Here is a 21,057-nt window from a genome sequence, read left to right on the forward strand (position 1 = left end):
TCTTGTTAATGTGCTCAAACAGAAAAATAAAAGACTTTCATGTTAGACAAGAATAACATCCTCACAGCCAAACAAATTCTGGAATACGGTTGCAGATACATATTCCTACTGAGCTGTCAACCATTGGTGCAATAGATCAACTTCTCAAAAGACTAGCCTAATCCCCTAAACTAACCTTGTTTATGGCAAGAATATAATTTAATCTGAGACTGACTTCATAACCATCCTCATGGACTGTTGCAGAAATAATCTGTTAGGGAAAAAAAGCACAAATTAGCATCTCTTCTTATAAAAGTACAGGAAGAGAGTTTCAGTAATGCTAAGTAGTACTGCTAGGGGCTGAAAACATTTATCAACTGAACCAAAACATACATATATAAAAAATACAGTAATAATAATAACAACAGTTAATTCACATTTTGCCTCTTTATAGCACGGTACGCACATTAACTAATCATTTTGCCATTTAGACTGAATGAAGAGCTAAACATTTACAAGAAGTGATATTTTGAGGTGAGCAGAGAAACCTGAATTATTGAAAATGTCAAATGTCTAAACATGATATTAATGATTCCTTATATACTCTCATCCCAAAACATTTTACAGGCCATGAAAGGGATGCACACCTAGGGCTGCAGAGGGATAGCATTTACACACACATACCCTGCACCCACAGGGGCAGCTACATGTGAACACTTTGGTGCACAGTGTTCCATGAACATATTAGATGCAACTGATATGATAAATAGAGATGCTTTGCCATGAGGGAGGCCTGGTGCTAAGTAAGCATCTGTCAGCTGATCTGGCCCACCTCCCATTCACTTCTGGATCTGCACCACTTGGCTATAAAGCCCCAGTTGTGCAGGAGTTATGGGCAGCTTTTGCCACTCTGCTCCAGAAAGACTTATCATCAGTGGACAATTGCTCCTTGGGTTATGCCAGTTCGTACCAGTACATAAGCAGAGTGAAGTACATACAACACTAATTTCACCCACTACTAAATGCAGCCTGTTGTGGGGAGGAAGCATGGACCCCATTCTCTGGCAACCAAACCATCTAACACTGTATGAAAGTGATTTCAAGAGGGAAAGTGATGTTATTTATAATATTGAAACTGCAGGGAATTTTAGACCAGTGGCAGATAGCTGGCTAGTTTCTGAAAGCTGATGAAATTACGATGCACACTGGCATCACTGCCGAGGCTGAGAACTTTGATTTATTTATTTTATTTATCCTGCATGAAACATGAAAAAGCGTTAAGAAAGACCAGACATTGGCATTTGTCTTGAGCCATCACTGCTACTTTTCTTGGCAGAGGTTTCATTATAGTAGGATAATAAGAGGCCTAGAAACAGCAGGAATATCCCTCTAGAAGATATTTTCCGTATCTTTCAAAACTTGATATGCCTGAACCTTCTCTCAAAAAGCATACATTCAATGGGCTCTGATTCTGACTTGTACTAAAGGCACTTTCCATCTCTTGCAGTGTAAAGCGCCTTTAAAATAGACACCAGTCACATTTATGCCCCTGCACAATGCCAGAGTGGTCATAAGAATCAAGCCCAACATATCTGAGGGTTTGCCATACCTTGAAAAAGTGGCAAATGGTCATGTAATTCCTGCTCCCTGTCACATGTAGCCATACTGAAAGCACCTATTTTCCGTTTGATAAGATTTTTGCACTTGTGCTGTTGAGAGCCGTCGCTGCATGCAGAAGGAACCTCAATTTTCCATCTTGCCATTGCCAGTATGACTATTTTAGCCACAGCTAACCATTTTTTAGTGTTGGCTAGGGACATTAAGTCAGCTATATGTGCCTAGTAGAGAGGTAAGAATAGTAGCATAGTTTGGGGCAGAAATAAAGGATATGAGATAAAGTGACCTGCTGCTGTCTACCGGGGAAACGTAACCCTCTGCAGAGGGTTAGTCCAAGGCAAATGCACTACTTACAACCAAGTTGGACTTACATCATGCATTGGCCTTGTGCTTACCAACAGCATCAGGATGAACATCTGCTCTGGGATACAATAAAATCTGCTGAATCACAGCTCTTTTCTGATCATTCAGCAAGGCCTTTAAAGTTATTTGGAACCATCCCCGAAGAAATGGTCAAAAGAGAATATGTGAGAGAAGAAAGGAAAGTATTTCTAGAAAGAATTCAACAGCAGACTGAAATAAAAAAGAATCGAATGAATGAAGTGAGAAAAAGAGAACAAAAGAGACACAGAAAGAACAAGCAGGGAAAAAAGTAAGACAGAAATTAAGACTCAGGTAGCTTAATCAAGACAATAAATGGCACAGTTATTTAGGCCAGGTCTATACTACAGACTTTGGCATGGCTTGTTTCATTCATGGGAGGCAGTGTTCCTATACCTATACAAAGTGTTGCTTTGTTGATATAGCTGCATCTACAGTAGGGGTACCTCTACACTACAGAGAAAGATCGAAGCTGCCACTGTCGATCTTCCAGGGTTTGAATTAACGGGTCTAGTTAAGACAGCTAATTCGAACTGAGAGGGGCACCCGGTTAATGTCGGTAGTCCTGCTTCCACAAGGAGTAAGGGAAGTCAAAGAGAGAGTGTTCTCACTTCGACTTCCTGCAGTGTAGACCGCGCCAAAAGTCGGATTAAGGTACTTGACTTCACTACGCAATTAACATAGTAGAAGTTGCATATCTTAATTCAACCGTCTCCTGTAGTGTAGACATGCCCTAGGAGTGCTACACGGGTATTCCTATACCAGTAAAACACTCCTAGTGTAGACATGGCCTAAAGCAATAATTTACTAGAAAATTAAACAGTTTCTTTACCGGATTTATTTTCTCTTCAATCATTCCTTGATATTTCACAAGAAAAATGTTAGATGCAAAAGCTATTTCTTACCTTTCCCATTCGAGGTTCTCCAATCAAAGCCCTGAACTCTGGGTTGTTCTGAGCATAGCTTCTAAGATGAGCACAGACATGATCTAATTGTTTTCTCCAGTACCCTAAAAAATAGGAGTTATAAAAAAGAAAATACCCTGTACTTGTCATCAGTAACTCTTCCACTGGTGTGGTAGAGTAAGTAATTATAGATTTTGACCAGGCCAAGAACACTGCATTTTTCTGTAACAAATCCAGCTGACCAAGGAGCAGGAAGAGAAGCAAGTTGCACCCATAAAAGGTTAAAATAAATACAATTCCCCTCGGATCAAGAGTGGACCATTGAGTCTTAATTCTTTCCCAGAGCTCCCTTTGGGGTGGCAAAGGTATGTGCTCCCCCCATATTCAGTGCTGAGTCTAAAGACTGGAGCTAGCCTTGTGTGACACCGAATACACAACAATTTCAGGGAAAAAAAGTTAATCTTAGTGTAGTATTAAGCCTGAGCCATCCAGCATGAATAAAGTAATTTTCAGGAAATGTGGTTTGCTTGTGCAGATCTTATTGAGAGCTAAAAATAAAACCAGGTCTGAAAACTGTAACCGCAAATAAGGGATTCCAGTTTGTATTATAAACTGTATTATTTGATAAATACTTTATGTCTTAACATATACTCTCTCTTTAGGAAATTATAAGCACAAAGAAGTACAGATAAGATGAGTTTTGACATGCAGTTTGAGGGGTAGGGAGGAGTTCTAACAAATCAATATTGGCTCACTAACTCCAGATGAAACTGTCTCTGTATTTTCTTCCATAGGCACCTCTCCTCTTCAAGAGTCTCAGTGAGCGAATCCAACTGACAAGTGCCTCAGATCTCTTCTTCAGACGCACTTGTGAGACAACACCCATGAGAAATTGGCCGATTGCTAAGCATCTTTGGGGGTAAATGGAGACAGTTTACCCAGATAGCAAACAAGAAAACAACAGTGTGGAACTGCGATTACATGTTCCTGTCCTAATGCCGATCTCTCTGCTTATATGTTGTGTGTCTTTCCCCAGTCTTCTGTCTGTTCTTTGTCTATCTGCAAGCTCCTTATGGTAGGAGCACCATGCATGTATAGCATCTAGCACATTTTGAGTGCTGCTACAAGCTAAATAATTAATAAGAAGTCAGAGTAGGATTTAGTGTAAGTTCTTTTGCCATCTGAGTCCATGATTTCAAATGAAATATTCTAGGTTTAATGGACAAAGGAATGGAAGAACTTGTTTTAAACCTTAAGTGGCTGTGTATTGGGATCCAGCCAACTTTACTGTAGAGGACACCTGGGCTATGTCTAGATAGCGGTGCTATTTTGGGATACCGGAAGTATCCCAAAAGAGCTATTCCGCATCTTTAAATATGCCCATTATTTTGAAATAGATTTCAAAATAACGGGCATGCTATTCTAGCGTCCCTGTAACCCTCATTCCATGAAGGTTAAGGGGCTTGTCAGAATAGCACTTTATTTCAAAATTTGGCGTTGTGTAGACAACGCCAAATTTCAAAATAAGCTATTTTGAAATTAGATCAAAATAAGATATGCAATTTGAGCTCAACTAATTGTGTATCTTATTTCGACCTATGGGTGCAGCATAGATGCACCCGTATAGAAAATAGGGAGAGTAAACAAACTGTAGGTGTGACAAACCTCATTTAGTCGAAACAGTAAAGTCACCCTGACCTTACTCTGACCTGCCATAGCATTGACTGAGGACCACAATAGACACATGAAGGCAAATCAGAAAAAGAGTACTACTGTGTGGCTTTAGTAAGGCAAGACAATAGCAGAAGAGAAAATATACTGGGTAGTTTCTTTCTCTTATGTCACTAATTCTTAGAAGGGATTCACTGTACTGAAGCTGTTATGAACTTCAATTTCAAAAAGCCAGTAGCTCCTGATTCAATATCAGAATGTACAATGGGGGCTGCTGGGCGCTACTGCTGTATAAAGGTTATTTTATTATATACAAAAAATGCCGAACTATAAGCAAAGGAATGGTTCTCAAAAAATTTTAGTTCTTGAGAAAATCAAGGTAAGGAGGGTTAGAAGGAAAATCATCAAGCTCAGAGGTTGGCCATGTACAAACTATGGTAAAGTGAAACCGGAGGCTTATAGGGTATTGACCATCATGATAAGCTTTAAAGAAACAAACTGAAAAATGATCATGTCCAAAATTGTTCCCCAACAAGAGAGGCCTTTTGCTTTAAACTAAATCCCAGGCTGAAATAAATATTTTTTTTAAGTAACAATTAAACCTTACAATTAGGCTACTACTTTGTGGATGCATTTCCCAGTAAAGACAGTGATAGTTGCACTAGGTTAGGCCAGGGTTAAATTGGGCCAGAATACTTGTCACATAAAAATCAAGATGTAAAACCTGGATGCCAGAAATACACTTATGCGTGCTTGGCTCCATGCTACTTTTGTTTGTTATGTGTCTTAAAAGGTTTCTGGCAGCCTTGACTGTAAATCTGAACTCGTGTTCTCATTAACTGGTTACACCTAGATCAGACTGATTTACTGTACATTATAGTAAAAAAGAGATAGCTTCTCTGTAACATTTACTTTGCAAATGTTTTGGCTCCTGTTCAAAACAGACCAAAAATACAACCAGAAAAAATAGAGCACAGGTCAGGAAACTTATATTTCTTTTTTATTGTTATTTCTCCCTCTCCAAGTTGTACTAGGGATGTAAGCGACTAGTCGACTACCTGATAAACACATGACTGTCCGGTAGTTGAATAGTGACTAGTCCAGTTGCTTCCCCGCCCCTTGCAGTCTCTATCAGAGAGAGGTAGAAAGGGGGAGGAGGGCAGGAGCCACTGTTGGGTAGGGGACCTGGCTTAAAAGCCAGTTCCCCCCAGCACAGTCTCCACAGGGGGAAAAGGGAGATAGAGGTATAGCGGAGAACCAGGCAGGAGCTGGGAATCAGCTATGCTGGCTTGCACCTGGTCCCAGACGCAGCACCTCTGCCTTTTAAATGTAATAAGAGCCTGGGGTCTCTTAATACATTTCAAAAGCAGAGATGCAACATCTGGGAGCTAACCCCACTGTGGCTCTGCAATTTTCCCCCTTATCAAGTAATTGGGTAGCTGATTAAATGCAATTTAACATCCCTAAATTGTACTGCAAGCATGATTGTCTATTTAGTGCAGGAAGTTGATTTGTTAAGAATCATAGAATGCTAGAACTGGAAGGGACCTCACAAGATCATCATGTCCAGTCCTCTACCCTCATGGCAGGACCAAGCACCATCTAGACCATCCTTGATAGAAATGTCTAACCTGCTCTTAAATATCTCTAGAGATGGAGATTCCACAACCTCCCTAGGAAATTTATTCCAGTGTTTAACCACCACGGCAGTTAGGAACTTTTTCCTAAATGTCCAACCTAAACCTCCCTGGCTGCAGTTTAAGCCCATTGCTTCTTGTCCTAACCTCAGAGGCCAAGGAGAACTATTTTCTCCCCTCCTCTCAATGACACCCTTTTAGATACCTGAAAACTGCTATCATGTCCTCTCTCAGCCTTCTGTTTTCAAAATTAAACAAGCCCCATTTCTTCAGCCTTCCCTCATAGCTCATGTTCTCTAGACCTTTAATCGTTTTTGTTGCTCTTCTCTGGACCGTCTCCAATTTCTCCGCATCTTTCTTGAAATGTGGTGCCCAGAACTGGACACAATACTCCAACTGAGGCCTAGCCAGCGCAGAGTAGAGCAGAAGAATGACTTCTCGTGTCTTGCTCACAACACTCCTGTTAATGCATCCCACAGCTGGGCAGTGAGAATGCAAGGTGGCTGAGCCAGGCAGCGAGGCTGGGGTGAAAAAGGTCTGCGCTGAGGTTTGGGTAGGGTTACCATACATCTGGTTTTTCCTGGGCATGTCCTTGTTTTCACATGTTAAATCGCCGTCTGAGCAGGTTTTTTACAAGGCAAAAAATGTCTGGGATTGTTTGCAAAGGGGATCAGGGAGGGGATGGCAGCACATGCTGTCAGTGGAACATTTGGAGCCACGTGTCCAGACCATTCATGGCCGCTCTGTGCACGGGCCCCTGCGCCTGCTCCAGTAAGACCCAGGATGTTACCCTCCATCCCACAAAATTTATGTCCCTAGCTCTGCGGGAGGGAAAGGGCATTGAGTTAGAGCAGGGAGGCTGGGGGTGCCTGGCTCTGGAGGAGGGGAAGGGCATTGGGTTGGAGCAGGAGGGCTGGAGGGTGCCTGGTTCTAGGGGAGGGCAGGGGCACTGGGTTAGAGCAGAGAACTGGGTGTTAAAACTTCTGACTTCTTTCCTTTCCTGCAGGTGGGCAGGGGGTCTGTTGGTTCCAGTTTCTGCTCGGTGAGGAATCTGGGAGCTGGTACTTGGTGGGGCGGGCAGAGGAAGGAAGGGATTCTGGGAAGCTGGGTTCCTTTTCTAGCCAGGCCCCTTCTCCGCTCGGCGCTTTTAACTTCACATTATACTTATATTTCAATAAGTACTGTATTGGCAGGTTTTGTTTGATTTGTTAAAATTGTGAAGCCAAAACAAAAAAGTAGTTAATAGAATGGTCTTCTGTTGAGATGTGTTTTAGTACAGGCAGTCCCCGGGTTACGTACAAGATAGGGACTATAGGTTTGTTCTTAAGTTGAATTTGTATGTAAGTCGGAACTGGCTCCAGATTCAGCTGCTGCCACTGAAACTGACCAGGGGCTGACTACAGGAAGCCGGAGGCAGAGTTGCTCTGCCCCCAGCTTCCTGGAATCAGCCTGATCAGTTTCAACAGCTGCTGAATCTGGAGCCTGGGACAGAACAGCTGGGGCGCTGCCCGGTAGGTTCCCACAGGACCAACCCGGCAGCACCCCAGCTGCTCTACCCGAGGCGTCCTGCAACAAAAGCCTGGTCTGCTGGGGGGGTCCAGCAAAGCAGACCAGGGACACTCGGCTTTGCTTGGGTGTCCCTGGTCTGCTGGGGGGGGGGGGGGGTCCAGCGGCTTTGCTGGACCACCCCAGCAGACCAGGGAGACAGGAGCAAAGCCAGACGGGCGGCGGGGTCCCTCTGCCTGTGTGGCTTTGCTCGGGTCTCCCTGGTCTGCTGCTCCCCCCCCCCCAGCAGACCAGGGAGACCCGAGCAAAGCCACACAGGCAGAGGGACCCCACCGCCCGTCTGGCTTTGCTCCTGTCTCCCTGGTCTGCTGGGGTGGTCCAGCAAAGCCGCTGGACCCCCCCCCCCCCCAGCAGACCACGGGGACAGGAGCAAAGCCGGGTGTCCCTGGTCTGCTGGGGGGGTCCAACTAGTTCGAACTAGGAGGGTAGTGTAGATATACCCCATGAGATTAATGAGGTCAATGGGAGCTGCAAAGTGTTCAGCCCTTTTGAAAACCAAGCCACTTATTCGGGTGTCTAAATGTAGGGATAGCATATCAATGTATTAAAAATATGATTCCCCCAAATGGAAGTGACTCCCCATAATTTGTTCCCCACAACTTAAAGTGTTTAGATTTATTATTAATTCTTCTTATTATTATTATTATTTGTTAAGATTGTTAAATGTTTAGATTTATTATTATTATTGCCCCTTTAGAATATAATGTATTAGGTCATGTAACTTAGAACTGTTAAGAATATAATCCTATGTAGCCAGAAACAGCCCCCCCTCTGTGCTCCAGGGCATGCTCAAGCTTGTGCAAGGGGCTGCTTGAAATTGACATTGCAGAGATACATTGTAACAATGCATTGTCAAGCCACTAACTCTGCTATGGGAGCCAAGCCCTGTAATTGACCAAGGGCATTGTTACTTAATTGACGCCTGTTCTCTTTGAAACATTGTAATTTTATTCAGCACTCAGAGAATGTTTTAAGCAATACCACCCAGAAACTTTTTGTAACTACAACTCTGATATATGTAAAGTTATTATTATACAAAAATATTGTATGGGAAACATTAATTAGGGAATGTATGTAAGAGAGAGAGTGCTTGGATAATGAATGAATGGTTCTGAGAGGTGCCAGCCTGAGAATACAGCAACAAAGGGCTGAAGAAGGCGTCAGGTGCCAGTGCAACCAAACGGTGTCAAGTGGAGAAAACCAAGTACTGGAGGTCCACCCGATGAGATCACTGACGAGCACTTGGCAGCCACCCTGGAGACATCAGCATGATGCAGCAATTTCCATAAACTGGCATAGGAAGAAATTCCTATAAGAACTGGACTAAAAAACTATGGAATCAGAGTCCAAGGTTCTGCTGCCAGCCTACCAGGAGCTTCAGATGCGCATCTGATCAGGACTTCGCTCCCCACTACCATCACTTGTGTACAGAATACCTGGCCAGTATTCTGTCACAAGCAACTTCCAGGCTGGTAACTATAACAAATACACAGAACCTGAATGAATGGATGAATGAATGTTTATATGTATAAGGGTTAAGTAGTTAAACAACGTTGTTTGCTTCTATCTTTTCTTTATTTTTTTATTATTATCTTTACAATAAATGTGGCTTTTTGCCTTATCCCCCTCATAAGATCCTGCTTGCTTTTATTTGGTACAACATAAATATAGCTATAGGTGTCTATCTTAAGGTTTCTTTTGGCCATCAACTGGAATTTTGCCAGGACATCGGGGCTAAGATCCCAATTCATAAAGGATTTTTCATGAACCCAAAGAGTCAAGATGTTGGAGTTAGGTATGGGTAAACTGACCACAAGTTATTGAAGAATAACTGTTTTGCAACAGCTATTCTGGAACAGCTCTCTTTGTAGACACTTTATTCTGGAATAACAGTGCTGCTTCCTCAGTTTATTCTGCAATAGCTATTCTGGCAATGTCCCTGTGCAGATAAGCCCTTACATATTTTCTAAAAGAGAGTGTCTCCAGCAACCCTAAATGCCACTATTGCCAGAAAGAATATCATCAGGAATTATATGTTTTCAGACAAAACCTGAGTTTTCTTTAATAGTCTTCAATCCAAATATTGACCATGTCTGATCCTTGGAAGATGTGATGACACTACAGCCAAACAATAAGGCTGCACAAAGGCCTTTTAATGTAATTCTGGTACATTCTGTGAAGGCTTGCTGTGCGTTAGAGAAGGGTGGCATCCCAGATCAAAGCACCAGGCACAGGATGTACAGGTATGAGTGGGAAGGAGTGTGACCTTTCAAGGGATTATCCTACAGAGGATAACCCATTTTGCAAGAATACAAGGTGAAATATGGTAGTTTTGTTTCAGAACAAAGGGACATTTTCTTTGGCGACCATGTGCAATCATAAACTATTTCTAACCTCTTCCAGGACTGATGGCTGTGAGCAGTGGCTTGTGATCACTCATCTTCTCCTGCTTTTCTTTTTGAGAAATCAGCTCAAGTTCCTTTTTCTCCAAGAGTTTGCTGGATGGATAGAACAGGCCAATAGTCTGGGTTCCTTTCTCTTTTCTTCCTGTTCTATCTAGTCTTGACTTTGATAATGAAACCCCCAGAGGCTCCCAGGCAGCTCGAGTCTGTAATCCTTTACCCTGTTGGGAAAGATCAGTGCCCAGATGACAAAAGTGTAATAGAAGGGGGGGTGAGGAAATCACCAAAAAGGAAAGAAATCATGCATGTAAAAGAAATCCTAGAATGAAAAAGCCATCAGAGATGCAAACCATTTAAAAGAGGAATTTTAATAATGCCTGATTACAGTTAGCATTTGCAAAAAATGCCATCCTCACATATCATTAATACTCAGAAAAACCCATGCAACCTATTTCTTGTAAACAGAAACTGAATTATCTTCTGAGAGCATCTGATACTCTTACATTTGTGCTTGCTAAGTATTATGGTCTTCTCTTAAAACATGATTTTTAAAATCATGTGGCACATGCATTAATCAAAGAAAGCCTTCAGTTAGCCAGATATAATGTGAGTGATTGTGTCAGAACCAGATAAAATTACTTTAAGAGCAAATGCTTTAAGAAGAGATGGATTGCTTCTCATTTTGCTATACATATTAACAGGGCTCGACAATCTATTGAATCTACTTGCCTAGGGCGAGTAAATTTCAGCCCAGCGGCCTGTTTACCAGCTGCGCACACATGTGCAATGCTGCTCTTGCGCATGCGCAGCTGGTGAGCAGCTTCCGCCGTGGTTCGTCAAGCCCTGCATATTAAGTTTAAGGATGAGTAAATATCCACAGCAAACAATTCCCACAGTGAATATATGTAACTTTTTCTTCTGCTCACAGAGGGTATGTATATATAGCAGGGCTAAAGTCAGAATAAGCTACACAACTTTAGGTACGTCAAATCATAGAATCATAGAATAATAGAATACTAGGACTGGAAGGGACCTCAAGAGGTCATCGAGTCCAGTCCTCTGTCCCCATGGCAGGACCAAATACTGTCTAGACCATCCCTGATAGACATTTATCTAACCTGCTCTTAAATATCTCCAGAGATGGAGATTCCACAACCTCCCTGGGCAATTTATTCCAGTGTTTGACTACCCTGACAGTTAGGAACTTAAGTCGAAATTGCGTATTTTGGCTTTTGGTGCTGTCTACAGCAGGAAGTTGAAGGAAGAGCAGTCTTCCTTTGACTTCCCTTACTCCTCATAAAATGAGGGTTACCATGAGTCGGAGTAAGGAGTCCTCCAGGTGAACATAATAAAGACGTGTAGTGTAGACATGCGTTTTGTTATTTTGGAATAACATCAGTTATTCCAAAATAACGCTGCTGTGTAGACATACCTAGAATGTTTGCAAGCAGAACATGGTATCCTCAGATGGAAGAAGTCAATGGAGTTACACCAGTTTATACCAGTTGAGAATAGCAGTCTTTCTACTGTGATCTCAGTCTCATTTGTGACATTACATGACTTACCTCCGAAAACACAGAGGTATCTCCAGCACCCAACAGCACGCTATTCTCAGAGCCTAGTCTTGATGGAGGCTCAATATAAACACCACAAGATCCACAGAATCTGGCATATGGGTGGTTGCTTGCACCACACTTGAAGCAAGTGAATAAGCTTGGAGGGGGACCTGGCTGAAATGTACAATGAAACCATTATCACCATAGGAGCACAGAAATGTGTAGCACAATGGAGAGCTCCCTTTTCCTATCAGAAGTAAAGCTACCAATCAGACCAACTAGCCTGAATTTAGAGAAACTAGGTTAGTTATGGTAATGATTGTTAGACTGGAGAGCTTGATTGCCCATTCTAAAACAAGGCTCACACCCTGTCAAAAGCCAGACCAAAGGTACAGCTCTTCACAATAGGCTGTTTCAGAATTAGGCCATGCAGAGGTAAGGCTTTGCAGACAGAATTAGCATCTGCATAGGTTAATTTTTAGGCCCCACAAGATTCTTGGGAATGGAGCTATGGAATTGCTGCAGGTCACAGATGGGTAAAACTGGACTTGTCAACACAAACCCCAAATGCCAATGCAACAGAAAGAAACTTTTTTACAGACTCCTAAGGCCTTGGCTCCACACTAGTCACAGAAATGAGCACATACCTTGGCTCCACACCAGTCACAGAAACGAGCATCACAGGGGTTATCACGGCCACATTTTGAGCAAGATATTGTTTTCCCTCGATGACTAGATAAAGGTGGAGGTATATCTCCGCCGAGTGCAGGCTAGTAAAGAAAAAATAATAATTTTATAGGCTATAGTAAGAGAAAATAAAATGGGAAATAAGGGGAGTGTGAAAGCACAAAACAATAGAAATAAATATTTATGTATATTACAAGGGTGCATCTAGCTATTCCGCGTCTTTTAAACAAGCCTGTTATTTTTAAATAGCTTTCAAAATAACAGGCACGCTATTCTGACATCCCTGTAAACCTTGTTCCACAAGAATTAAGGGATGTTTCGGATTAGCACTCTATTTCAAAATTTGGTGCTGTATAGACAGTGCCAAATTTTGAAATAATCCATTTAGAAAAATACACTTGAAATAAGCAATGCAATTTGCGTAACTCAAATCACATAGCTTATTTTGAACTACAGGTGCAGCGTAGACACTTTCTAAGGGAATACTCAGTCTAAAGCAATGCTTTCAGCAGTGAATTAATATTGGCTTTACTCTGACCTAATGTGGAATTTTCTCATTTAAAGGACATAATATGTTTTAAAATAGGTGTGTGTGTGTGTACCTTTCCATTATTCGCTCTCTGAGAACTATGACCACAAAACTTTATTTCCAAACACATTTTGTCATTTTTACAGATGCAATTATTTACCTAGAAACATGGGGGCATAAGGAAAATTGAAAATTACAAGTTAGGCTATACTGAAAAAATGGCCGAAAAAATTACATTCTACAATAGAATATGTGGCCAATGTTCTTATCTGTTTGCAAAATTCATGTACATTTGAAAATGTTAGGGTAAGTGGAGGACTGGGGGGATTAGATCATTGTTACCAGTTTATTTTGCTCTTTCATTTTCTATAGTTGTTTCACTGTCAGCAAGTCGGCTCCTTCTTGTAACCCTACTGTAATGAACTAGTGAGAATTCACAGTGATTAAATACAATTCTTACAGGAAAACAGATTGCCATTTTAAGCTTACAAAGGCGTAATAGTCTAGTACAAAAATATCTGAAAATTTACAACTCTTTGGGTTTCTATGTAATTTATTTTCTTTGGGCCATAGCATACTTGATGATAACTAGCAAAGCCTGAGGCCAGAGCAGATTTGAAAACCAAAGCCATAGTTGCAGGACAGGGAGACAACAGCATTTTAGAAAGGGGCGTGAAGCAATAGTGGCTTTAATTTCTAAGTAAGTGAGCAGTGGCATTTTGCCCATTTGAAGAGAAACCACATTCTAAACTACTTGATAGTATTTCTGTGAATCCTTTTTAAAAGTTATTACCAGGGATCTTAACAAGCATTTAATATGGTAACCGTGTGAGGCTACATGTGCCGTGGGCTCTGCAGAATAAAGCTTAGCTTAGCTTTATACTGCAGAGCCCACAGCAAAGCCTCCCTGGGAGCAGCCCTGCGGGCCCAGCACCCAGGAAAGAGGCAGAGTGTAACCGATAACATGAACCGATAAGCACCAGCTTATCAGTTAAATGGTTATGTGGCTACACTCTAACAAAACATTTATACACATGCTCAACTTCTAGCAAGTGATTAAATACCATTTACGTTCAGCAAAATGCTTAAGCATCTGCTTAATTTTAAGCTTCTGAGCAGTTCCACTGAACTTTCAAGGCTACAGCATTTTATAGAAAACATATACTCATATCCTGGTAATTTTAGTTATGACCTAGCAATGTTGTCTTAGTGACCAGAAGGTAATGAGATACAAATTATTATTGCCTTCTCCCATCTCTGTGTCTTCCTGCTTTGAGAAAGGAAATCTCTCCTTGGACGTCTAGAAAAGATTTTGCCTGAGGGATAGTAATTACAAATTACTCCACCCAGCCAAATGAACAGAACTAAACAGGAAGATGACACAGCAATCTTAAAGGGAAAATTCATTGTTGTTTCTCTCCCCTCTGGACAGAGTCACTGCCAAATACAAGGATAACAGTTGTATGCTGATGGGGCATGCAGAAAGTGGAGCCTATCATTCCTGTCAAGATTTACAGTTCTTGACTGAGAACTGAACACACAGAAGCCTCACTAAATTCAGGACATTTTGAGTCAAGACCATCACTTTCAACACACCTTTTCAAAGCACCTTTTGGCACAGAAAGCAGTACCGTACAACCATGGTTCCCATGGGAGAAATGAGAAGGTGTATGATGGGGTTTCCAAGTATCTTGTGGAGCTTGGAGCATGATGTTTCAAGGGGAGAGCTGCTAGAATTCTACCCTAAACTATGCAGGAGAAAGCACAGCCCTAGCGCAAGACCAGATTCGGCCCCATGTTTTCAAGAAAAAGAAGATGAAGTTCATTCACAGATACCACATAATAAAGCTAACTGTTCTGTGCATGAAACTTTACCGTCTGTGTTTCAGGCAGTCTGCTTTCACAAGTCACACAGTGTTTTATGTGAATAGGATTTCCGGTGCCACACATCCGACAGATTATCTTGCCCTTTAAAATGAAGAAAAAGCAGGCTAATTACTGGATAATTTTAAATAGCAAAAATTTATTCATTTTTTGAGGCATAACGTTAGCTCAAACCAAGGGGTTTGATTCAAACTAACGTGTCCCAGAGCGCACTTCCTGGCTCAAATCAGCTGTTGAGCAGAGTAACACGCCGACAGGATCATGCCAATGAAGCGTGGGATATTTAAATATTTAAATCCCCGCTTCATTAGCAATTTCAGTCTCCTATATTTGCATCCCTAGCTTGAACTAGGGAGCAAGTGTAGACGTACCCTGGCTGGTGGAAGTGCTGTTGAATTGGCCAGATATTTGATCAATTTGCTTAGTTGTACACATAGTTCCTTGCAAACAGTATTATTTGCAAAGAAACGCAAAAGAAAAACACCTAGGCTATGTCTACACTGTCAGCTTTTGCCTCTCTGAGCCATAAGGATCTTGCACAAAAAGGGTTTTTTGTGCAAAAAGGAAATGTCCACACTGTTTTTGTGCAAAAACGGCTCGAGTAGATTATGCAAATGAAGTGTGACATTATGCTAATCAGTGCTTCATTTGCATACTCTCTACCTGCAAAAGTCAGCAGTGTAGACATAGCCCTATACTTCTTGGAGAGAGCTTACTGGCCAGCTTTGGTTCTGCTGAGCAGTGTGAGTTTCCAACGATGCTAGGAATTATGAGTGTCCACACTAGCCATGCTCCATTGATTTAAGTTTGCCCCTGCATTGACCTTAAGGCTGCTCTAAACCATTTAAAGTGTGGGCTGGTACCCATGATACCTGTCACTTTTGTCATCAAAGATTACAGCTCCATCCTTAGTTCACTGACAATCCCAATTCCCATCATTCTTCTTTCTGCAGCTCCCCTACAGAACCCTCCCTTTCCAGAATTGCCTTCCCACCCCATCATACCCCACTATAACAAGTTAGCTGAGAATCACCAGCTGAGACTGCATTCCCATACATTCCACAGGAACCACCCTCCCAGACATGTTCCCCCTTCCATCTTCAGTACATGCTCCAGCTGGGCCATTTCCATACAATAAGTTAATATGTCACAATCAAAAGAACTAACTAGAACGGCGAGGACTGAGTTAAAATAGCTATGAGTAAGCTATAAATGCCTAGACAGATCACATTAATATACTCCATGCTGTGCAGAAGAAAGGCATCCCTACCTTAGTCAAACAGATCAGACTGACATAGCGTGCTCTTCTACAACATGCCTTATCATGCTTCTGTGGTCTACCGTTACTGACAGCTACTGTTCAACAAACATTTTAAATCCCACTAGCTAAAAGTTGTGGCAATGTAATGAGCCAAAGCCAAATGGAATCAGAACATCTGAAACACAATCATCTATGGGAAACATCCATACCTCTAGGCAATTTACTTCTTGGTTACATTTGTTCTTAATTACCTTTAAGCAGATGCTGGCCTGGGGCTGCAGCTGTGGAGCTATGGGGGCCTCACATACGATACAAGTGGGGGTGTTCATTGGCACCATAGTTCGGCATTCGACACATAGTCCCATCTGTACAAAAGACAATATGATGTGTCTTTATCATGGGAAATTAGGCAATCACAAAAGTTAATGTCAGCGTTTTCGGCATGATCTCTTAGCAGAGGCTAAGGCAGTAGGCACAGAGCCCTGACATTTGTATATACCTATATACTGAGTTAGGAAGCACCTCTGTTACATATTCTTCCTGCTACAAGCGGTGTGACACTATCATTACTTTATACGCCAATCCCTGCAATCCTTAGACTTTACTCAGGGGGAAAAAAAGCCTCACGTTGATTCAAAGTAAGACATTTATCTGAGTAAGGGCCTCAGCATTGAGTCATAACACAGTCACAACAGATGTGCTCCTTTCCGCTGAGTTCTGGTGTGAGGGAATACCACACCTTGCTACACATGGAACATTATATTAGGATATACCTATGGCAATGCACATTGCAGGAAAGTGGAATAAAATTAGGAATATAAGAATGACCGTACTGAGTCCCCAGTATCCTGTCTTCTGACAAGAGGGAGGACCTGGGGAGGGGCACTGGCTTAGTGACCCCCCCCCCCCAACTTGGGAAGGGCTGGGAAAAAACCCTCAACCCAGGCCCCACTTCTTCCTGCCCCTGCTCTACTCCCTCCCCGCTCTTGCTCCACCACACCTTTGCTTTGCCCCTGCCCTGTGTTGTCCCCCAAACAAGGTGTTCCAGGGGACTAGTGGAGCTGGTGCTGGCAGCAGGGATCCAGCACCACCACCCCTGCCAGTTGTGACAAGAGAAGCAGAGCCAGGCGACCCCAGCTGCTTTGCTCCCCCGGCCACGTTGCTCTGCTTCCCGGCAGGGAGTGGATGTGAGCCTGCCCCCTCCCCAAGTGAGTGAGCAAAGCAGCTGCGCCCACCTTGCTCCACTTCTCCCGCTGCTGCCAGTAAGTGCTGGGGAGGTGGGGGGCTCTTGCTGCTAGTCCCGACCCCTTCCGCTACTCTCCCCGCCGGCTGCTGGCCAGCTCCTCCTGGGCACAGCGTTTGGGGCACATGTGATCCCTTGCGCCCCCCATGAGTTACCTTTCCTTCTGAGAATGGCCAGTGCCACATGCCCCAGAGGGAATGACCAGAACAAGTGACCCTCAAGTGATCCATGCCATCGCCAATTCCCAACTTCTAGCAATTGCTTCTCAAGTCCTAAAACCTGAGCTATGCCCTACGTAGATAAACCTTGGGCTATGTTTGGAGTAGCCCTCGTGGTTGTGTTGGGGAAGGATTCCTTTCCCCCTGACAGCACTGTGCCTCAATAGGGAAGCTTCAAAGCCATCATCATGGCTGCAACTAGTAACACAGGGGGGAAAGGGAGGAGGAAGGGGACAGCAGGAACCTCTGACCTCAGCCTCACTTAAGCCTCCCTTACCCCAAAGCTGGAGTCCACAAAGCGCAGGTGTACACCCGGCACCTGTACGCATGCGTCAGGAGAAGGAAAAAGAATCTTCCTTCCAGGCTGCAGAGTGCCTTTCTGCAGCACTTACAACTGCCCTTACGGTTCCAGTAGGCCATGAAGATGCCACGTGCCCAAAGGCCAGTTGCACAAGGAGAATAACAGTTGTATATGCGCGCTTCCACAGATCAGCTGCTCTTGCCATGCCCATAGATTACACCTCCCCCCAAGCCTGCTAGAAAGGCCGCCTGTGCCAGACAGGACCTGCAACCCACCCACCATACAAGCAACCATATATGTTCCAGTGGGCCCAGAGCCTTCTACTATCATGCAACAGACAGGGCAAGATTTTCCCCACTATGCATAATAATCAGTGTATTACACAGAGAATAGAAAAAAGTATCATGAGCCATAGCTATCAAAAGGAACTATTCCCACTAGACAAGAGCTTTGCTAAAAAGTGGACTCTGAGTTTCTTAGGGTGGAAAACCGGTCTTCCAAAGTGTGTGTACAGTGCAGAGGTGGGCAAAAGGGCCAAACAGGGCCTGGGACAGGGGGAAGCGCATGAAGTTTCCTCTACCCTGCCAGGAGCACCCAGAGCTTTGAAGCCCCCAGGCCCTGATTGGCTTGTGGGTGAGGGAGCACGGGAAGTCTCCTCCCACCACCAGGGGCATGGATGCCTAGGGGGAAATCTGGAAGGGGGAAAGGGGTGCCTCACCCCCAGACCAGTCATGGTCTGTGTGTGGGGGGGGGGGAAGGCCCGGAAGCATCCTGGCCCCGCCCCTTCCCTTCTGGTGCGATCCTGGCAAAAAAATATTGCCAACCCCTGGTAGAGTGCCTATCACAGAGTCCTGTGATAAAGATTATTATTGTTACTTCAGTTGGGGGGAAAAGGGAGACAAAATTGAGATTGGAAACCAAAACAAATATTGTTTTTCAGGGTCTAGTAAAACTAAAAACAAAAGCAAAGAACAAGCTCACACAAGATTTTGCTTCAAAATAGATGCCTACGTGGAAATGTGTAACCGCATTTATCAGCCCATTTATGCACATTTTAGAGCTAAATTTTACACCCCTCAAAATAGTGGTTTCATTGGAACAAATGATGATCTCTAATGGTGCCATTATAAGAGTTAATTCCAGAGTAACACTGCCATTCAAAAACAAGTCAATTCACATTCTCTTCCAGATATCCATCTCAGCAGATGAAATAAAGAGGTCGCTGCTGTTTTCTATTATCAAAGGAAAACAAGTCCACCATGAGTATTGTACTGACATGTAAGACAGTGTTTGAGGGAGAATATTCTCATTGGTTTCAAACAATCTCTCTCTCACTATATGTGATCTCCAAGATTAGAGGGTGGGTGCTTACCAGAAAATAGCTGCTGCTTTTCTGTGTCTGTCATTCAGCATTACCCTGCTATGAATAATTTTTAGGAGAATAGGACAAGTGATTCGTTTACTTATTTTGATCCATGCAATCTTAACACAATAGAATCAATTTCACCCATGCAATTATGGCTATAATTCCTCACAGACATGCTATATCATTCGCGGCCTCTACAGTTTTTCTCTTTCCTATTGCTTTAACTCTTGTCCAAGCATTGGTCAGCTCTAAACTGATATAACCTCCTATTTCCAGTTCTCAGTGCTTCTTATTTCAACCCCTACAGTCTATCCAAAATGCCACTGCCAAAATTGTTCTTCTCCCATTTCTCTGACCATGCTACTCCTTCTACTGGCATTCATGTCAGATTCAAAGTTTCCATCTTCCCCTTCTTTCAAGGCTGGGCATAAAATTGCCACATCCTACATCCTGCTTTCATCTCTCACTGATGTCTCCTCACACCTTAGTTTTTGCATTTTGTTCCATGCTTCCCCAAAGTTGGTGTGATGGGTCAGAAGCACTGTGGTCACCGTTTCAATTAGGACAGTGTTTCCCAATTGGTGCTCTGCGGAACCCTGGGGTTCTGTGAAGCAAAAGCAAGGGTTCCACGAAGAGCTGGCACTCCCCCGCCCCCTCTTAAAGAGACAGAGCCGGTGGTGGGGCTTTTTTCTTTTTTTTTTTGTGTGTGTTGCTTGATGAAATGCAGCGGGGGAGGGGGCCTTTTTTTTTTTTTTTTTTTTTAAAAGGCAGCCCTAGGGGTTCTGTGGCCAAATAAAATTGGGAAACACTGAATTAGGGGATTAAGAAGAGGAGTTCCTGATGAGCAGATCTGATTGTGGCTGGGAAGCTAATTAGCACACTGACAAGGAGGCTAGATAGAAGAGCACAAGAAGGAAGCAGAGTAAAAAGCAAAGCAAGAGAGAGGAGGAAAGGAAGAAGGAGTTTTCTGGAAGGATGGAGACAACTTTCACCATATATAACAAGCTGGAGAACATACAATAATGTGATTACTCTAGTATGCAGAAGGTGGTGGAATGAAGCACTATAAATAAACTGCACGGGGATACTGACATGAGAAAAGGATTGTCTAAGTGGTTATGCAAAGCAAAGTGGATGGCAGCAGTGGGTGCCCCATCAGAGAAATAATTCAAGCATACATGCCAAGTCCAGCAACAGCATAATATTCATTTTCAACTGCAACTAGTTCAACGATTATATTGCAGCATGGCAAAACCTAACTATTGCTAATGGTGTGTGTTCCAATTAGGTAACTATAGTTCAAGTTACCTAAATACTTCAATTTTAAAGACTGCTTTTTAATTGCTGACAACTGTCTCAAACTTTCACTTTTCAGGCTGAAATTTTCCAGATTCAATCTCTGACTGAAGGCAGAATACTAGAACAACAGTTTGGAGAACTAAGAGAGTGAAAAAACCCATCCCTATACTTTTGCCATGATAAAATTATTCTTGCAAGTCAGTGACCCCTGGCTAAGTTATAACTGCCTAATTAGTGTGTATATACATGGTGCATTTTTAATAAGAACACTTCCATTAACTCACAGCCTTATTTATCCTCAGAAATCCACTGGGCTCTGTGGGGAACACGTTCTGTACAGTAGCTGTTCCTCCATTTTAGCTTCTCCTGTCTGATATATTTCCTTGAGACCTGCAGAGGTCAAAACCCGAGACAGTAGCTGCAGAGGGGTTTCCTGGGCATAGAGAGAGCTTGATGAAGATCCGCTGTTCTCCAGCTGTATCACACTCCTTTGTCCAGTCCCACTGACCCTTGATTCCTACACCAAGCACCAGGGAAGAGTTACAACTGATCCTA

At 43.0% G+C, this 21,057-nt stretch overlaps 1 protein-coding gene across 1 annotated transcript in view; it reads right to left on the reverse strand.

Annotated features, from left to right (window-relative positions):
• Positions 1–21,057, reverse strand: part of DZANK1 (double zinc ribbon and ankyrin repeat domains 1) — a 46,919-nt gene that overhangs the window by 10,670 nt on the left and 15,192 nt on the right. Inside the window, exons 9-15 of the mRNA XM_075925764.2 lie at positions 16,327–16,440; positions 14,806–14,898; positions 12,362–12,484; positions 11,724–11,888; positions 10,151–10,379; positions 2,883–2,986; positions 176–250 (exon numbers count right to left, since the gene is read on the reverse strand). Coding sequence (XP_075781879.2) covers positions 176–250; positions 2,883–2,986; positions 10,151–10,379; positions 11,724–11,888; positions 12,362–12,484; positions 14,806–14,898; positions 16,327–16,440 — 903 coding nt within the window. The remainder of the gene's footprint in view (positions 1–175; positions 251–2,882; positions 2,987–10,150; positions 10,380–11,723; positions 11,889–12,361; positions 12,485–14,805; positions 14,899–16,326; positions 16,441–21,057) is intronic.

This window comes from Pelodiscus sinensis, chromosome 3, assembly GCF_052426305.1.
Source record: "Pelodiscus sinensis isolate ZL-2025 chromosome 3, ASM5242630v1, whole genome shotgun sequence".
NCBI lineage: Eukaryota > Metazoa > Chordata > Testudines > Trionychidae > Pelodiscus > Pelodiscus sinensis.